Raw genomic sequence first — 20468 nt, forward strand, 5'->3', positions numbered from 1 at the left:
CAATTGGCATAACAGCTCATGAGTATGAAACTTTTGTAGGTATACATCGTAAAGCAGAAGAATACGCCTCATAAGTGTGAAACCCTGTCTACAATATATACATTACATGTATTAAAGTTTTACATACGGTTGCCTCATGTTTATTTTAAAATAAAATGCTATTAAAATAGCAGAAAATGGATTGTTGACAGAGAGGAGAAGTAAATAGCCGATCTCGTTTACTTAATGAATAAAGCGAGGGGTTTGGACAAGGAATATATTTTAGGACAGTCATGGGCAAGGCTGAGCAGCATACAGGGGATGAGAAATAAAATCAAATACAACGCTTCAATGAACGCACTTGCGTTATTATATTTAATTTCAAATTATTATTTACAAAGTAAAGAGTCATAACTATCTAAGTAACAAAAGCATATCAAAAAAGTTTTACAAAAAGAAATGCAGACAAGATAAACTGATTTAAATAATCTTTACGTAAATATTGTTTAAACAGTTGAAATTCTTTGTAATATTCTATTTAGTGTCATGGTAATGTAATGTTGTGCTAAGCGTATATTATAATCAATATATAATAAATATTTCATCCATTTATTTCTTCGGCAGACAATATTAAGAGGAAGTAAAATTCATATTATATTCTTTTAATGTGAGAACAAAGATAACTTTTAATATAACTGTTTTATTAATGGTACTAATCAAAGCCTAATATTTTGAAATCAATAATCTTTCGGGTTATAATTTTAATTATTATATTTCGTATTTTTCATGTTGTAAATTCATACAGTTTTATTGTAAATTTTCGAAAATTGATATTTATTTGTAAGACTATTTTGTGATGAGTCGAGAATAGCTAAATTAAATAAAAACAACGAACAGGACGCGAGTAAATAAAAACAAAAATATTAAGGTACTGTTACCATGTAGATGCAAACTTAAAATAAAACTAATAAGCATACATAATATTATTATTCTATATTTAGAAAGGCTCTAAAATCGAGTAAAAAGTTCAGCACTTAGAATTTACCTTAACTATAAAAGTAACATGATAATTATTATTAAAGACATATGAATATTTCATCCTATTTGCCAACCACCTTTTTGAATGGTTGACAAAAATCACACCACACTTCGGCACAGGTCCAACTAGGTTATAAAATTTTAATACTTTAATCGTTTGGTTCCCATAAAAATTGTTTCATATTTCTTTATCTTATATTTTAATAGGTTTTCTTCCTGTTAATATAGTATATTGTAACTAACAAAACCATCTTAATATATATACATATTTTTCAGTCTACGTTTGGATTGACATTAAAAGCATTTTTTTTTAATTTATCAGGAGACGCAGGTACAATTGTTACAATTCTATCGCTATTTGGTCGTGAATTATTACAAAAATTATATTCCCTTAATTGTATAATTTGAAAGGACTAATTACATAGGTTTTATTTTATGCCTATGCACGGCATTTTTTTTATTAATATTTATCGTTAATCATTTATTAATAATTATTTTGTTAGCTAGAATGCTTATTATAGGTAAATTTATTATTCGTTATTATTAAAACCACGTTGATATGTTGCCAATACATTCTACAAAATTTAGAAAAATATATTTATAAGGACGTTACAATACTCTATACATCTAAGAAGGTACTTTTAAGACACGTAGGAGTTTAGGTATTAATTAGGTACTACAATAGTATACTTTATGCTGAACCTTTTCTCTGACTCAATTAACCTAACAAACGTAGCATTATAAATTAAATCTAAAAGGTAACATGTAACAATGATAGTCTTTCGATCAAATTGTTATTAATTCAAATCAAGCCTGAGGTGTGCAAGAGCCGAAATTTTATCTAAGTATCACATACTTCTTGATATCAAAAAAATGCTTTAATTATTTGTAAAATACTACAAAACCGGTGACATAAAGCCAATTTTTACATTTATAAGTCTTGTGACTAGATTTTTTTCTTATTTAAATAATACACAAGTAAATAACATAGGAATATTTGTACGACGAGATGCCATAGATTACGAGCGGTAACTCAAATGCAGACTAATTACACTTATGCTAATAATTATATCTCCGAAGATTTAAATGAATCACACACAAATATACAATAACAATAAATTAACCTTAAGTGTTATAAAGAGCTAATATTACAACTTATTTCATAAATTGACAATTAATATTTAATAGCTCACACATTATTAGCACGAACTGATTCCTTAGAGATCGAGCTTACAAATTAATTAATTATAAGTATCTTATAGAAAAATATGCTTAAGTAAATAATTATAAAATAATGGAGCTGGCTTTAAATAAGGACGCTTTCAAGTTGATGAAGAGTTGGGAGATGATATAGATTAGATCTTGGATTTTTCTAGAACGGTAAGCTTGCACGGAACATGTTCTCAATGAGGGGTGGTGCCGGAACTAAATCTTCTAGTTTTAAGTAAAAAATTCGCTGAAGTCCTTGTACAGATAAGGAGCGCAGCTCGGGCAAGGCACCAAGGACTCGGCTGAAATGGGGAGCACCTGCAATGGCCCCGGGTCCACCTGGCATGTGGGCTCGAAGACAACCAATGATCTTCATTTGTAATTGTTCCACACGATGGGGCTCTTTCAAGCCATGCCGCTCTGTAAACAAATAAAAATAATAGTTACATAAGTGATCATTCAAATTGATTTATTAAAATAAATATGCAGTAAATATTACAAAAATTAAATTTTCTAAGATCCGATAGAAAAGCGACCTTGACTCAGCCGTTAAATGTATGAAAAGTATTTTATATTAAACTAGCTGACCCGGCAAACGTTGTTTTGCCATATAAATTGATCTTTTGCTTGCTAGTTGATAAGAGATGGCGCTAGTTGTATTCATTAGTAACAATCACACTTCTTTTATATTTTGTATAATTCACACTATAGTTTTATAAATTATAGCCTACATGTTAATCTGGTGTGTAAGCTATATTATTGTAAAGTTTCATCAAAATCTATTCAGTAGATTTTGCGTTAAAGAAGTTCAAACATACATCCAGACATAGAATCTTTCACATTTATAATATTAGTAGTATTTACTATTTTACATGTATATCGCAAGTGAGTTGTTTGAAACATTTCTGTCAAGATTTAAAAATTAAAAAAATGATCGGAATTCAAAGCAGATCTCTTCTCGCGCCATGCCCTTACGAGTATTCATCATGTTTGTAAAGAAATTATGTTTATTTTGATATTGGCTTCATTTATTAAAACTAAACAGATGAGTGAAAATAACTAGTAAGTACAAACAAACAAAATAACTTACCTGCCAACACAACAGCAATAACGGTAAAAATTGATAACCTAACATTTGTATATTCTTAAGCCTTGATAGTATTGATTGGTTCTGTACTTTACTAACATATCTGTTACTTTAAAAAATGAGTGCAATGTATTTAACAAAACCATTTTTAATTCTTAACTAATAATCAGTCAAACAACTCCCTATATATTTATTAAAATACAAAATTTGATATAAAGTAATTTACATTTATTAATTAAACGGATGTGTGAAGGTCATTTCTTATTCGGGGCCTTATAGTATAAGGTACGTAAATGTTAATTAAAATTTTTGAGCGCATTTTGCCATTTTTTAAATATAGTTAAAATCAAAAAATGTATATGAATTAAATAAAGTCTTACCTGTAATTAGTGTGAGAGCACAGAGACAGGCAAACGTTGATATGTCAATTTCCATTGAATGCAGAGTATTGCTAAAATCGAGAACAGCATGTAGCCAATCTCCAAAGGACCGCTGACATTGTCTTTTGTCGAGGACCAGTCCATTACAGAATGTAAGCTTGGTATCTTCAGGTCGGGTGCGGTAAGCAAGCCGCAAAACAAATAATTCAAGCCTCGCAGACGCAAATAATTGTTCTCTGTCTTCTGGACAAAGTTCGCCATATCCAGGGACTTTTTCTGCGAATACTTTTATCATATCAATAGAAGTGGTTAATAGCGAATAAAATTGTTGGATTACTTCTAGATCCGACATAGGATGCTCCAAAGGATTTGGCTCTCTGTATTGCGAAAAGTCTAGGTTTGCAAAATCTGGTGAGGTGTCTACGTGGGCTCGTACAAGTGCTGTGATTAGGGATATTGGCGGACTTGGAGGCGATTCCTGGGGGCATTTCGGTTTCGATGGTAATCTACCCCGTCTTCCCTTCAATGAATCAGTTCGGACAACTTCTTTTACCATGCCGACTGCAAGGCATTTTTGAAAACGGCAGAATTGACATCGGTTACGTCTTCTTTTATCCACAGGACATGATTTCTCAGCTAGACATACATATTTAGATCCCTTTTGCACTGTTCTTTTGAAGAATCCTTTACAGCCCTCACATGTTCTGACTCCGTAGTGCTGACACGCCGCAGTATCACCACAAACAGCACATAGTTGACTTGGAGACTGAGGAGCGGCCCTTGATTGAATGGAATCTGTTGGGCCTCCTGGTGAACTAGCTGCAGAATTAGGTGTGGAGGCTTGCATGCAGTGTACTCTGCCACCGTGGAGCTTCGGACTTTCACTAGAACTTGTAGATTCTGATCTTTGCAGTGGTAGCGAAGCTCTCCTTTGTCTGGCACTTTGGTCCGTATTGACATGCAGATCTACTGAGTTTGGGAAAGGAGGCAATGAATATGAATCTTGGTTGGGCGTAACGCTTCCAGTGTCATATGATGGACTACATGGCTGTGCTTGCGCATAATAAGGTGATGGAACATATGGTAACGAAGGTTGATGATATTGGTATAATAATTGCGTAGGTGCATGTCCTTGATGTGAATACGCACTGACGTTGTAACAATCCTCATCCATTTTTATTCCGAATTCTGCCATTTCTTGCTTGGAATACCGAACTGAATACGTTTCTTCAAAGCTAGGTAGAGAGGGTCCCGGCGTCGGCGAAGGAGTTTCGCTCAATGGCGTTGTCCGGTGCGATTTGATTTCTTGTAGGATCGGTGCATGAAATTCTACGTCAGGAAAAGGATCTAAGTTCTCTTCTAATATTTCAGAGGAGTCCTCTTGGTATTGTGATGACAGAAGATCAGTGAAGGACGAACTGTAGTTGCTCTGTAATGAAAAAGAAAATCAATGAATTGAGGCGTAACCGACATTAGAGTAGGCGGTCGTTATGGTTGTTAAGGGGCAGTTACCAATGACCAATAAAGCTCAGCACGTGATTGCTAACGTCAGTTAATTAATTATTTACCATATAACCACAACGTTATTTTCTTTTTCAATGAATTTGAAAATGCGTGGTTTTTTAGCGGTACAAATAGGGTTTTTTCGTAAAGCAAAAAGATTATACTTACTTGTGTCTGCAGCAGTAGCATGCTGGATGAGTTCGGAGAAAAAGCGCTTGGCGAGCGCGACTCTACGGCGCTCGGCCCTGAAACAAACAAAAATAAAATATCAACAGTTATTAACCATTATTCCACGTGGATTGTTCCTGTAGAAGTTAATATCGATTAGTTTGCTGTAGAATCACGTGAACAGACAGAGAAGTATAACTTCCGGTGGTAAGCACGCCGCCCAAGCGACGCAACGCACTTTGAACTATCACGCTACATCAACATGCATTATATATTTACCCTCAGCGAACATACTTAATATTATACTTCACAATATACACATGTAAACGACAAATCAATATCTTGGGCTGGAATCATCCTAACAATACCCCGTCGTAGCCACTAGTGACTGCGAAGAGAAAGACCTTCTCATATATACTGCTATTTTGTTGGCCAAATATTGCCTTGTTGAATACATTCTGTCACGGTTCTTGATTCGCCACGCCCCGCAAATTGAAACCTATCATGTATACACCTCATCTACGTCTATTAAAAATTCTACAAACTGCATTTATCTGTGTACAATTACATACCCTATGACAGTAATGATAGAGCGTATATTTGTGCAGCAATAAACTATTTGAAGTTTTTAGGGCGCGAAGGCGATAGATCCCTTGGGAAGTTATGAAATCAGTGGCATTTGCAGTTTCTATTATGTTAAGAACCATTAATTTCGGGCTTATTAACGTATGGAGAATAATATAGCGCTTTTAACATTGTTTATCTTGATTGATATTCAATATTTTTGTATTCATTTTTAGTTGAGGTACTCATGTATTTAATTTATTATTATGAAATATTAACCCGAGAGACTTGGACTCTGACTCGGCAGCTCGTCCACCGACTAAAAGTCTTCCAAAGGGCTATGGGGATTTCTCTACGTGATCACGGTCCGAACACCGAAATTCGCAAGAGAACGGGACAACTGACATAGCAAAAACCATAGACTCTTGGAAGTGGAAGTGGGTGGGTCATATTTGTCGTGGGTCCGATGGAAGATGGGGTAAAAAGTTGTTGTAGTGGAGACCACGAAAGGGGTTCAGGAATGTTGGGAGACAGCCAGCAAGATGGATGATTTGATGCGAGCGGCTGGGAAGGACTGGATGTGGAAAACTCTGGATCGTACAAAATGGTCTAAAATGGAAGAGACCTTTACTCAGCATTGGGTAGATCAATAAGAAGAAGAGAAGAAGAATATTAACCCTACCAATCGCAGTTACTTTTACTATCGGCTTATTTTGTTTTGTTTAAATATATGGTATTATTTGTTTTGGGTTGCATTGTTGAAATGTTATTTATATGTCCTTCTAGAAATTTGTAAATATTATAAATAAATTTTTAGATACGTTAAGAATCTAATAAAAATTTCGCATTCTTATTGATTGCGACATTTTGAGAAATAAATCTAATCTATTACTACTAGATATTAATATACAGAATCGATATAAATTATTAGACATCGTTGAGCTATTGTATACTAGCGATATTTAATTCAGCCCCCATGAGGAACACATCAGGTGAGACAAAACTTTGATTGATTTCTCATTGCTTACAAAAAGACAAGAAAATCTGCGAATGATTACTATACGAAAATCTTGGAAAGATTTACTTACAATCTGATAAAGAGTGAAAAAATAAAACAATTATTGAGTCATATACGACTAGGTATACGTGAAACTGTAATGAATTGGTAAACTGTGTACAAAAAACGAAGTCGCGGAGGTCAAACTAGGACGAAATTACCAAGACAAAAAGGAAGAAGAAGATTGGAAAATGTTGTAAAATGTGGCAAGTAGATAATATTATATAAATCAGATTTAGAAGACCCTTAGAAAATCTTTATAAATATCCTGAATGAAGGCTTCATTTTTAAAGGTATTAAGTACATAATAATATTTTTTTTTATGAAATAAGGTACGAGACGAGCAGGACGTTCAGGTGATGGTGATTGATACGCCCTGCCCATTACAATGCAGTGCCGCTCAGGATTCTTGAAAAACCCAAAATTCTGATCGGCACTACAATTGCGCTCGTCACCTTGAGACATAAGATGTTAAGTCTCATTTGCCCAGTAATTTTGATTGTCGAATGCCAGACGTCAACATGTTGCGAGTGGAATTTCGCATTTTGACGTAATGTCCGGTTCCGTAACGTAACGTAACGCCAAAGAATCGAGGCGCTCTTCGTTGTGTGCGGTCAAATGGAAGAAGCTGGTACTGGGGAGCGCTCGCCCAGAGGTAAGAACCATGTGAGGCAAACGGCGCATTTTATATCAAGTAAAGTATGCATTTATTCTTGACAACACAAAAAATATATACATAATTAAATTGTATCCTCTCTAAGCAAATCTAGATTCAACTAATCATAGTACAATCTTATAAAATTTGTCTGGCAATAGAAAAAACTTTATTTTAGTTTATTAATAGGTAACCTACGCAATATTCATTACAGTTTGTGAGCAATCCTGCATTTTCTGCCCGTAGTCCGTACATCGATACGCGGCTTGTGTGAGGCCAATATTTACCAGTGGGAGGCTCCTTTGCACATAATGCCGGCTAGGTGTGGGTACCATAACGGCGCTTATTTCTGCCGTGGAGCAGTAATGCGTAAGCATTTCTGTGTTTCGGTCTGAAGGGTGCCGTATATAGTGAAATTACTGGGCAAATGAGACTTAACATCTTATGTCTCAAGGTGACGAGCGCAGCTATAGTGCCGCTCAGAATTTTTGGGGCTTTTCAAGAATCCTGAGCGGCACTGCATTGTAATGGGCAGGGCGTATCAATTACCATCAGCTGAACGTACTGCTCATCTCGTCCCTTATTTAAAAAAAATATTAGCTCCTTAAATTTGTGCAGTCAGTTTTGTTTCATCTATCCACGCTTCATGACCAAATCACCCAAACATAACCTAGCAAGTTAGCAATAAAAACTTTTTATACTAACAGGACAATCAAAGCCATTTAACCAAGCAATAATTATACAACTTGACAATTTAGGCTGAGTAAATTGAACGTGTTTGCAAATACTCAAATAAAAACCAGGAAGTCATCTATAAAACTAGTTTAAATCATTAGGATTCAAAGTAAACTGTTCATTTCAATAATTTGAGCTCTATTATTATGAGTATTGATGCAACTTTTATTTGGCAAGCAAATAAACTGCATTTACTGAGGAAGCGAAAATTTTTGTTCTATTTTTACGAGATATGCAAAACATAGCGAAAAAAATACAATTATTATATATTATTATGTTTTAATATATCATATTACATTATAAGAAATCTGGTTTTAATATACTAATATAAATTTTATTATTTTATAATGAGAAGAACATAAAATATTTGTAATTTTATATTTAAATTGTTAATCTTGAATTCTCATCTACTCATACGCCCGTCTGTATGTCAGGAGGTTGATTAATTAGGTAGGACATATGGATGTCAAACCTGGGCTCTAACAGACCTTCTCTCAAAAAAAGTTAAAGTGTGCCAAAACTTCATAGAAAGGAGCGTAATTGGAATTAGGAGACGAGACAAAGTAAAGTTAGAGAACATTAAGAGACAGACAAAATTCAAAAACACACACAAGATGTGTCAAAAGCAAAAGTGGAAATGGACTGGACACATTCTGAGGGAAGAAGAGAAATTGACAAAGACCGTGACAGAATGCGGTTCCCAAGAGACGGGAAACGAAGGAAAGGTAGACAGATTAGACTGTGGGAGTATGATTTTAAAAGGATAGTAGGACCAGACTGTATGAGAGTAGTATTTTTTATGAAAATAAGGGACGAGACGAGCAAGACATTCAGCTGATGGTAATTGATGCCCTGCTCATTACAATGCAGTGCCGCTCAAGATTATTGAAAATCCCAAAAATTCTGAGCGGCACTACAGCACTGCGCTCGTCACCTCGAGACATAAGGTATCAAATCTCATTTGCCCAGTAATTTCACTAGCTACGGCGCCCTTCAGACCGGCTGCAATGCATACACATTACTGCGTCACGGCAGAAATAGGCACCGTTGTGGTCCCCATAATCTAATCGGCGTCCGGTGAAGAGGAGCCTCCCAATGGTAAGACCACAGTACCTAGTATAACAAGAATATTCTTTGTGATTTTGATCACTAAATATATATATATATCACAACACTCCAATTGATGTCCTGTTAAAGTTTTTCTAGGTACAATAAAAGAGTTTGAATTAAATAATATTGAAAAAAAAAATTAGAATCTTGTTAGTGTAAACTAACAAGTCAAAACCTTTGCAACCTATTTACGTAAAAATCTAAATTAATATATGTTAACATTAGATTTTTTAGTGTATTCCTGTGGTGGGAATAGTATGATTTTATTATTGTACTAGCTGACCCAGCAAACGTTGTATTGCCGATATTAAAATCGCGATACAAAAGTAACTGTTGATCGTAGATGGGTGAAAATTTGAAGTTGTATGTATTTTTTAATGCTGGCTCATAATCAAACAAATTAAAAAAAAGGCAATAAAATTTAAAAAAAAATTAGGCGTGGACCACCCTTAACATTTAGGGGGATGAAAAATAGATGTTGTCCGATTCTCAGACCTACCCACTATGCACTCAAAATTTCAAGAGAATCGGTCAAGCCGTTTCGAAGGAGTTTAACTACAAACACCGCGACATGAGAATTTTATGTATTAGATTACTTTTGATAGCCATTATGTTAGCTTGACATGTTGAAGAATCTTTAATAGTTATCACCAGGAACAAACATAAACTTATTATACCTACTACTAAGTCGAGTAAGTATGTCTTTTGTGGGACGATGTATGTAAGTATATGCTTTTAAAACATAGAAAATGTTCAAAACAAATGTATTACGAAATTACGACGAATTGTTAAAACACTTTTATGTGGTAGGTTATATTATTACATATATGTCCTTCCGCCGCGACCCGCTCTTGCCTCTCGCCTCCTCACGACTCAAGCACATCTCACCTATAACTATGTATGTAGTAACAAACCTATCTTGGATAGCACCAACTCCAAAAATTACAATAATCGTAACTAGAATTACATTAATTAATTAGATTGTATAAAAATACGCAATTATTTTTATACTTTTTAGTGCACATTATATCTATTGTTTTGGAATACTGTTTATGAAGTCGTTGTTTTTTTGTTAAAAATTTTTTGTTAATTTTTTTTAAATAAAAATATTGGATTGTCCACCATAGATTGATTTGTCCACATGTAAGAATTATTTTCAACTATTAAAATTTTCAATCTGGTCAAAGTCGCCGGAATACGTTGGATGAGGGCAGCGCAGGACCGATCGTCGTGGAAATCTTTGCTGGAGGCCTTTCCAGCAGCGGACGTCGACTCAAATTTTCTATACTTGAATTTATTGCATATGTAGATTGGAATACATTGTAATGATAAATCGACGGAGTTATTAATAAATGAAATAAAAGAAGTAATTGGTTTGATCTTTAACTAGTCCTGTATTACCAATTTATATAAACATCTGACTGCTTCCTGTTCCAATTTTAGTTTTTAACTACATTTTTCCTTATTTTCCTCTGATGCAGTCAAACTTATCGTCTCAAAAAGCTATCCTACAAATAATTATTGACATTAAGTATATATTGAAATGTAGTCAGCGCTATAATTATGTATTACCCTTGAACAATATTAATCCAACCAGTTTGGAATACTTTGTCTTGCCTTATTTTTGCTTCATAAGAAAATTTATAGTTGTTTACGCGTGCAGTTAGTATGTTTCCGCCATTTAACTTATTTCAATCTATTATTATAACAGCAATCAAATAAAGAATAACATTTATTTTGTCAACATTAAACTTCTAGAATCATTTTTGACAAATCACGCTCTGAGAGTCTCATGTCTTTCAGAATTTAAATCAAATCAAAATCACTTTTAAACTCACCTAGATCAAGGAACTTATGAATGTCATAAATTTTCTTTTCTTTTTACTTTTACCACTACTTCGGAAATTGTTGAGCTTTAATGAGATAAAGTTTGCAAAACTCAATTAACAACAATTTTCTAATAATCTAAGATTTACAAGTTCATCGTTTAACAAATTATTTTAATTACAATATACATATGTATAGTGATGCAACAAAAATACACTAAAGTCTTATACGCGTAAGTATAAACTAAAACTATGTTTACAATATTCTACTTAATATGTCATCTATATATATATACATATATATGTATAAGAGATTTCCACGTATATAGTCTATAGACTCATCACGATATCTCTGGAATCATAAGGCGTAGAAACTTGAAATTTGGTAAGAACATACCTATCTACAAAATTACACCCGCAAGAGATTTTTTTATTATGAACAGGACAACGTTTGTCGGGTCAGCTAGTTGTAACTAAAGTAACTGACATAGATACGGCGCGAATACTATTATTATATTATACTTAAGTTACTTCCATAGTATTATATCCTACGGTATATTGCTATGGGGCAACGCTGCCGATATTAATACAATATTTGTGCTGCAGAAGAGGGCTATTCGCGCTATTTATAACATAGGTCCTAAAGAATTATTGAGAGCAAAATTCAAAGAAATGAACATCTTGACTGTTGCTTCTCAATATATTCTTGATAATGTAATGTTTGTTCATAGGCACGTAAGTGAATTTGCCAGAAACTGTCATAACCATAATGTTAACACCAGGAACAGACATAAACTTATTATGCCTACTATTCGTCTAAGTCGAGTTAGAAAGTCTTTTGTAGGGCGATATATATGCATTTTACAACAAGGTCCCAGAAAATGTTAAAAAATAACTGTATCACGTTATTCAAAAGAATTGTTAAAAAACGTTTGTGTGGTAAAGGCGACTGCCCTCAGGCTATTAAATAATATGTCTAATTGCACAATATTACTTTGTAAATATATTAAAAAAGTCCGCTGAGTTTGTTACGCCCATTCTTCTCAAGTCTGAGGCATTCGTTTTGGAATGTGTGGTAGTTTATGACTTTAAATAAGTGATGCCACATCCTATTTTGAATAAAAATATTTGAATTTGAATTGCTCTATGCTACTCTATAGTAGTCAAATATATAGTCAAATTTATATATACATTTGTTTTATTTTCCGTGCTTCCTCTCCTCCCCTTTTGCACCGATATTTAAGTACTTACCCCCTTATTCATAATGGTCCGCTAACTTAAAATAGCCGCTACAGAGTGTTATTTCTCATTCTGACTTAGGTCAACAGAAGAAGACAGAGTGAGAATTAACAATGCTTTTAGTTAGCAGACTTTTTTTTATGGAATAGGAGGACAAACGAGCGTACGGGTCACCTGGTGTTAAGTGATCAGCGCCGCCCACATTCTTTTGCAACACCAGAGGAATCACAAGAGCGTTGCCACTCTATAAGGAAGGTCTACGCGCTTTTTTTGAAGGTACCCATGTCGTATCGTACCGGAGACACCGCACAAGGAATTATGAATAAGGAAACTATTATGAATAAGGGGGTAAATATGTAGATAGATCTGTTAATATGAAACTATATACAATTGTATATAAATTACATTGTTGGCTGGTGAAATTCTTTCAAATGTGGAACTTGTTACCGATATTCAAATCTAGTTGGGCTATTCAATCCGATGCTTAACTTAAAAACAAGTTAACCTACTAATATACTTTTTCATTTATTTGCGTTGAGATAACATTTGCCTTTTTTAGATAATTTATGTGTAAAATAATTGTGTTATTGTAATTATTACTTTATTGCCCCATCACACGCTCTCAAACTTAACTGCAAGTAACTTATGTGGAAGGGCAAGCCCTGTTCTAAGGCTGCATGACAATAATTGACTACAGGAAAGCAGTAGGAAAACACACAAACGAAGAAGATCACAAGTTGGTTGATACTAGATGTAAGCGGCGAAGACGGAGATAGCTGGCATTCTCTGGAGGAGGCCTTCACCTCAGGGGCTTACAATTGAATAAACAGTACCTGGACGACCGAGCCTTGCCCGGATTTTTAAGAAGGCACAAATTTGAAAATAAAATCTTATTGTACATCTGGATTCAAACGACCACGGTTTGAATCAAGCTTCTGCACCAGAATTCTGCTTTCCGGATCACCCAATGTCCCAACTGAGCTATTATAGTCTTGTATAAAGTTGCGAAATTTACATTTGTATTCTAATGTTATTGTTACAGTTTATCAATAAAACACGTATAAAACTACATTTTTTAAAATTGAAACCGTTTCCGAGATTCAGAATATATATATCCAAGAGTTGCTCGTTTAAAGATATAAGATTTTCTTTTATGTATTTATGTGAAATGGTTTTGTCATTTTAAGCTTACTAATAGATAGATATATAAAATAGATTTTATTTTGAGTTATTCAAGAGTTAATAAGGGAGCATCACCATAGGCCATTTGACATTAACTTAAATATTCAACTAAAAATAAAGGTTTAAATGTTGCCAACTTTACAAACTGATGTAGCTTCATGACGGAATATGTTATGTTATTGTCACTCCCTATGGTAAATAAATACATTTTTATTCTATGAGGCGGACAGACCGATGGTGGACAGACGGATGCACGGACTGACGATCAGCGGTCTGTAAGTAATAGGGTACCCCGTTGGTACCCTTGGGGTACGGAGCCCTTGGAAGACCATTTTTATGCGCGCCGTAGCTCTATAGTTTTACAAAAAGTAGAAAAGGCTATGATCATCTTTTGTCATCATTTCAATAATCTCTCGTAAAAATTAATTACACAGGATAATTTATGTATAAAATAGTGTTTGCAACTGTTACTTAATTAGTTATTAAAACACTAAAACAAACAATGAGTTCAAGCTCTAAAGGTTGATGCATCCAATATACGATATTTTATATTTATACATTTAATTATTTATTACTTTCTAAGAAATAATTTATATTATTTAAACACGACTCATAATTATATTGGATGCAGCATACAAACTAATCTGTTATAGTATATTACAGCCATTGTAAAATACTCTATTTGATTGAAAAGAGTGGCCGTTGAGTTTCTTATATTATGTTCTTCTAACGAGCTCAACTTTTTACGAACATATGGTGAATTCAGTTATATATCAGAAATATTTATAGATACGATTCAATAATACTTAGTTTAAGCCTACTTGAATAAATTTAAATTGCTTTTAATTTTGAACATGTGATAGGTACAACCACAGTAGAGTGCAAGAATCTGTTTCTTTACATAAGTGTTTTTATAGCTCACAACAGTTTAAACATTTATAACACATTTTCTATATTATATATTATCTATTCAAATTATGGCTTAACGATTCCACATAAATAATATTAATATCATAATTGATATTTTGACCAAATACGACATAATGATAATTAATATGTTAAATAATCATTCAAGCAAAAGCGACATCTTCCGAACAGCTGAGGAACTAACAAATAGAGTGAAGTAATAGGGTTGAATAGTGGAGTTGCTTCATTCTGACAGTTAGCACAACCCTTATTGTGATTACAAAATTTTCCTGAAGGTGGCGCGCGACTCTAGCCTACAAAATAGACAACTTCGTTATCCAAATTTAATTATTAATATATCAACAGCTGGTTTATAAAAATTAATAAGAACCTTTTCAATATTTTATTTGTTGTTTATGTGGTAATGTGGTCCTGTTTATGTGGTAAAAAATTAAGATTCAAAGAATCTTAGTGTAATGAATTTTGTATTATAAATATTTTTATTAATTAGATAGTTGTGTCTAAATGTGTCTAAAGTTTTCTTTTCTTTTTAAGTTTACCGCCATTCCTTAAGATTAGGTATTTGGATGTATGTATTCTGTATATTCTATACTTCAAGATTTCTTTACTTTGAAACATTAGTCCGCTGGCCTGTCGCTAATGAAATTTTATGTATGATTTTTAAATATGAAAATTACTTAAGTAATTAAAAATAATTGACTGTTAAGCGAAGGGGATTAAAAGTAGAGCTAAGAGCTAAATGTATCGATTACTTACAAATAAACACAGCCTGCACAGATATTATTTTTCAAGTACTATTAACATGATGCGGGTAGATTTTCGCATTATGACGTAATATTAGGTAGTGGAATTCAGCTGCTGGTATCAATTTGAATAACTCCCAGTGATATGATATGTGGTAGAGGGTACCCATATCTCCACGCAATGCCAAAGAATACCCCATTGGAGACTACTGGTCTCAGTTCCCTAACTGAGTACTTTTTGGATTCGGTATAGTTTATAGAATAGTAGAAATACATCAACCATTCTTTAAAAAATAATATTTACTGTACAGTTTTTACTTTTTTTGAGATTTGATGACAGTAAGATACGAGACGTGATCATAATTGATACGCCCTGCCCATAACAATGCAGTGCCACTCAGGATTCTTGAAAAACCTAAACATTCCGAGCAGCGCTACAATTGCACTCCTAACCTTGAGACAAAAGCCCTTCAGACCGAAACACAATAGTGCTTACACATTACTGCTTCACGGCAGAAAAAGGCGCCGTTGTGGTACCCACAATCTAGCTGGCACCCTGTGCAAATGAGCCTCCCACTGGTATTCATTCCGCTTTCATCATTTCATCAGGAAGACGTCCACTGCTGGACAAAGGCATAACTCAAAGATCTCCGTGACGATCGGTCCTGGGTTACCCTCATTCAACCAGGTTCTTCCTTTACTTTATTAATGCACTCATAAAATGTTCAAAAATTAACTTATAAAGAGAGGAACTATCACATATTATTATTTTTATCTACACCCATGCTTTGAATTATGATGAACACTGATGACTTACGGTACACAGACGTGAACGCTAACTATGGGCCTTATGAGAAAGCTCATGGTCGGTCAGAGGGCAATGAAGAGAGCTATGCTCGGAGTTTCCCTGCGAGATCGAATCAGAAATGAGGAGATCCGTAGGAGAACCAAAGTAACCGACATAGTCCAAACGATTGCGAAACTGAAGTGGCAGTGGGCAGGGCACATAGTTCGACGGACAGATGGCGGTTGGGGCAGTACAGTCCTCAAATGGCGACAACGTACTGGAAGACGCAGTATTGGCAGGCCCCCCACAAGATGGACCGACGATCTGGTCAAGATAGTCGGAATACGTTGGATGAGGGCAGCGCAGGACCGATCGTCGTGGAAATTTTTGGGGGAGGCCTTTGTCCAGCAGTGGACGTTTTCCGGCTGATGATGATGATGCTTTAAATCCTCTGTTATAGATTCTAAAACAATAAGCTTATTGCCCAATGTCCTAATAACCATTACATCATCCAAACGAGTGTTGTAATGAAAATCAGTATTATATATTATATTCAATTTTCATAATAACACTCCTTTGGATGATATTATGGTTACTAGGACTGGCTTTTTTACTTCTAGCAGTAATCTGTTTCAGAATCATCCATAGAGTATCATATTATGGGTATAGATAAAGTCTTGTATGCAACTGTTGATAATTAGGTATTAAAACACTGATGTGCTACTATTAACCCATATTCGTGTGTAAATACCCCTTATTACACAACAGTTGCATAAATAACTATTACAAATGACCGATTATCAGGACAATTCATATGTACTCTGCATTAGCACTAACTTTCGTTACGTGTATTATAAGTAACTTTGCCGTGAAGCAGTAATGTGTAAGCATTACTGTGTTTCGGTCTGAAGGGTGCCGTAGCTAGTGAAATTACTGGGCAAACGCGACTTTACATCTTATATCTCAAGGTGACGAGCGCAGTTGTAGTGCCACACAGAATTTTTGGGGGTTTTTCAAGAATCCTGTGCGGCACTGCATTGTAATGGGCAGGGCGCACCAATTACCATCAACTGAACGTCCTGCTCGTCTTGTCCCTTATTTTCATAAAATAAAATAATTAAAAATAAATCTTAACAAACTTTTCTATAGGAATGCCGAGTGAAGTCTTATACTACGACAGTGTTACGTCCTATTGATGTTAAATACCTTAATGAGTTTACGTAGAGCAAACAGTCAGCTGTAGCGCGTCACGGGGGGGGAGGTCGGTCGATCGTAGGGGGGGGGGGGGGCTGTGACGTCATAGTCTGACGTCCAAGCGATATATTACTCGCCTATCTAGGATCTATAGTTACTTCTGTAGGCCTATGTTATTGAAATTGTATTAGATCATTTATGTGTCGAGATATACTGTGACAGCTATGAAAACATCGAAAAAAATTGAGTTTGACTGTTAATCTCTATTTTGAGCAATGCACGCACAATAACACGAAGTGACATACACATCGCGAGTGTAAGATGTATGTTGTCGCGCCCCTAAAGTAATAAACCTGGCCTGTTTTCATCGGCCATTCCTAATATACTATCTACAGGCAGAGATAAATTACTACCTTCAACTGTCAGTAATTAGCTGTCAATAATCTGAGGCTGTCCCAATATACCCGATAAGTCATTCTTATCGCCTTATATTGGGACGCGTGAATTGCAATTTCAATACAAACTTCTATCGCTGGTAAGCTATATATACGTCATTCCATTATCATACAGCGTGTACGGATAAGGTGAATTGGCGTCGATAAGTTTATTGGGACCGAAAAGTCAACGATAGTTACGATTTTTATCTCAAGTAAGAGATAGACTGAATATTGGGAATGGCAGTTACAGCAAGAGAATCTATCTATTTATTTATGGTGTATGTGGACGATGCAGCTACTGTACTCAATAACTTTTGTATTAATTTTACATTTACTTTTTTGACTTACTCGTGTAAGATATTGACTATTTGACGTTTGAGTGTGTCTGTTGCATCATTTTACATTTGACATATTATATTGTAATTTGAAATGATTTGTAAATCGATGAACTTAAATGTAAATCTTGATATAAAAGAGTGGCAATGAGTTTCTTGCTACGTCTTCTCATTAGCTCAACCCTTTACGAAGTAGCGGTTGATTCAATAAGATTTTTTTTTTTGACATTCATAAGTGTCATTTCCGTGACCTACGTGAATAAACTGATTTTGATTAGATTTGATTTGATATCTAGACGTATAAATTATCTTAGGAATTATAAACGAAACTTGACCTAAAGGCGACAACTAGTACAGATTAGATAAAACAAAGTTTATAATATTTTCGTTAAGTTTTACACGCTACTATGTATGTAATGTTCAACCAAATCAGGTGAATTAAATCATGAATAATATTGACCAGGTTTTAGACCGGTTGAGTTAGTGCTGGTGTCACATTAAATATTATAATCGACCGGCAACACACATAGAAAACAATATCCAAGGCGCCACTAAATCACCTTATCGTTGAAAACACGAATCGCCAAAAATAATTTTTATTACCATTTATATTTTAGTTTTAGCCGGAGTCGATTCTGAGGATAATTTGTTCTTTTACTGCTAAATCTATCCTTATAATAAAATGATTTTGTTACAACAAATATTAATTTAAAATAAAACACTTTTTATAGGATTAAAACACTTGCGTAAATGTTTTTACAGTAGATTTAGCGTAAAAGTTACATTTTTATTATGAAAATAAGGGACGAGACGAGCAGGACGTTTAGCTGATGGTAATTGATACGCCCTGCCCATTACAATGCAGTGCCACTCAGGATTCTTGGAAAACCCGAAAATTCTAAGCGGCACTACAATTGCGCTCGTCACCTTGAGACAAAAGATCTCAATAGCCTAGTAATTTCACTAGCTACGGCACCCTTCAGACCGAAACACAATAATGCTTACACATTACTGCTTCACGGCAGAAATACGCGCCATTGTGGTACTCATAATCTATCCGGCATCCTGTGTAAAGGAGCCTCCCTCTGGTAAAATTGAGCATAGAATCAGAGTAACGCAACACAGAATGACCTAAGGCGAAGTTTTATGTGATTTAACATCGCTAAAAACGCAATCCACCAAGCGATAGACGGTGCGTCTAACGGCCGTTTTCAATAACGTATCTCTAGTTACGGATATGTAGCCGTATGCTCGCCGTTTAATGACAAGATCTTATTTATCGATAGTTATGTCCAATATAGTTATAGTCCAATGCTTTATGTCGATAGATTATTAAACGTAAGTAAGCGTAAAAATATAGATTTGTCTACCTCTAGTAAGTTAAACTAAGGATAGATAGGAAGGAAAATGGGCGTAATAGGCCTGTTATTAGATCTGCACCTGCAAAACAGAACAACACAAGTCTTAATGGTGTTTTCCATCAGAAATAGGTGTTGTACAAATAACTTCTAGGGCTATGTAGGAATAGCAAAATCGATTTGGTTTTCGTGATGCCTAAATATAAAAATTTAGGTCACTAAGCTGTAAAATCTGGAAAGAATATAGCAACGAATCAATTCTATACTTAAAAACTCTATTATTTTAATTCAAAGTCAAAATTCTTCATTTGCTAGAAACGTTTACACGTAAAGCAGTTATATTTTTTTATCATTATGTGTCAGCAGTGAAATATACATACAACTTCAAATTTTTGTCCTTCTACGATCTACAACTACTTCTGTACCACGTTTTTTATATTATTCTGTTTCATCCACAAATTCGCTATAGGGCTGCAAGATGGCAATGAATACAATAATTGAAGTACGATATATTTGGTAGGTAGGTCTGAGAATCGGTTGCATCTATTTTTATACCCCAAAGATTTAAATTATTGTTTTTTTTTTAATTACTTTATATGGTAACGAAGTTTAAATATCTTGGCCACTGGGTCTCCGACAACCTAAGTGATAACCTAGACTTAGAGAGGGAACGTAGGGCGTTGGCTGTCCGCTGTAATATGCTGGCCCGAAGGTTTGCGCGTTGCAGTGAACAAGTCAAAATAACTCTGTTTAAGGCTTATTGCCAATCATTTTACGCGTGCAGCCTTTGGACCGGTTATACGCAGAGGGCATACAACGCGCTGCGAGTACAATATAATGACGCGTTTAGGGTAGTGATGGGGCTGCCTAGGATATGTAGTGCATCCGGCATGTTTGCGGAGGCGCGCGTTGATGATTTTTACGCGATCATTAGAAAAAGATGTGCATCATTAAT

General features: G+C 34.6%; 1 protein-coding gene across 2 annotated transcripts in view; it reads right to left on the minus strand.

The window, feature by feature from the left end:
* Positions 1-326: 326 nt before the first annotated feature.
* The window catches only part of LOC126968917 (probable nuclear hormone receptor HR38), a 32550-nt gene continuing 12408 nt past the window's right edge, over positions 327-20468 (minus strand). The window contains exons 1-4 of one of the 2 annotated variants that reach the window (XM_050814114.1): positions 5644-5737; positions 5365-5441; positions 3694-5122; positions 327-2646 (exon numbers count right to left, since the gene is read on the minus strand). In XM_050814114.1, the coding sequence (XP_050670071.1) occupies positions 2390-2646; positions 3694-5122; positions 5365-5441; positions 5644-5656 (1776 nt within the window). In that variant the 5' untranslated portion in view covers positions 5657-5737 and the 3' untranslated portion in view covers positions 327-2389. Of the gene's footprint in view, positions 2647-3693; positions 5123-5364; positions 5442-5643; positions 5738-20468 lie in introns of those variants that run through there. The other variant, XM_050814113.1, reaches the window with a different exon arrangement.

The sequence above is a fragment of the Leptidea sinapis genome, chromosome 17 (assembly GCF_905404315.1).
Source record: "Leptidea sinapis chromosome 17, ilLepSina1.1, whole genome shotgun sequence".
NCBI classification, from domain to species: Eukaryota; Metazoa; Arthropoda; class Insecta; order Lepidoptera; family Pieridae; genus Leptidea; species Leptidea sinapis.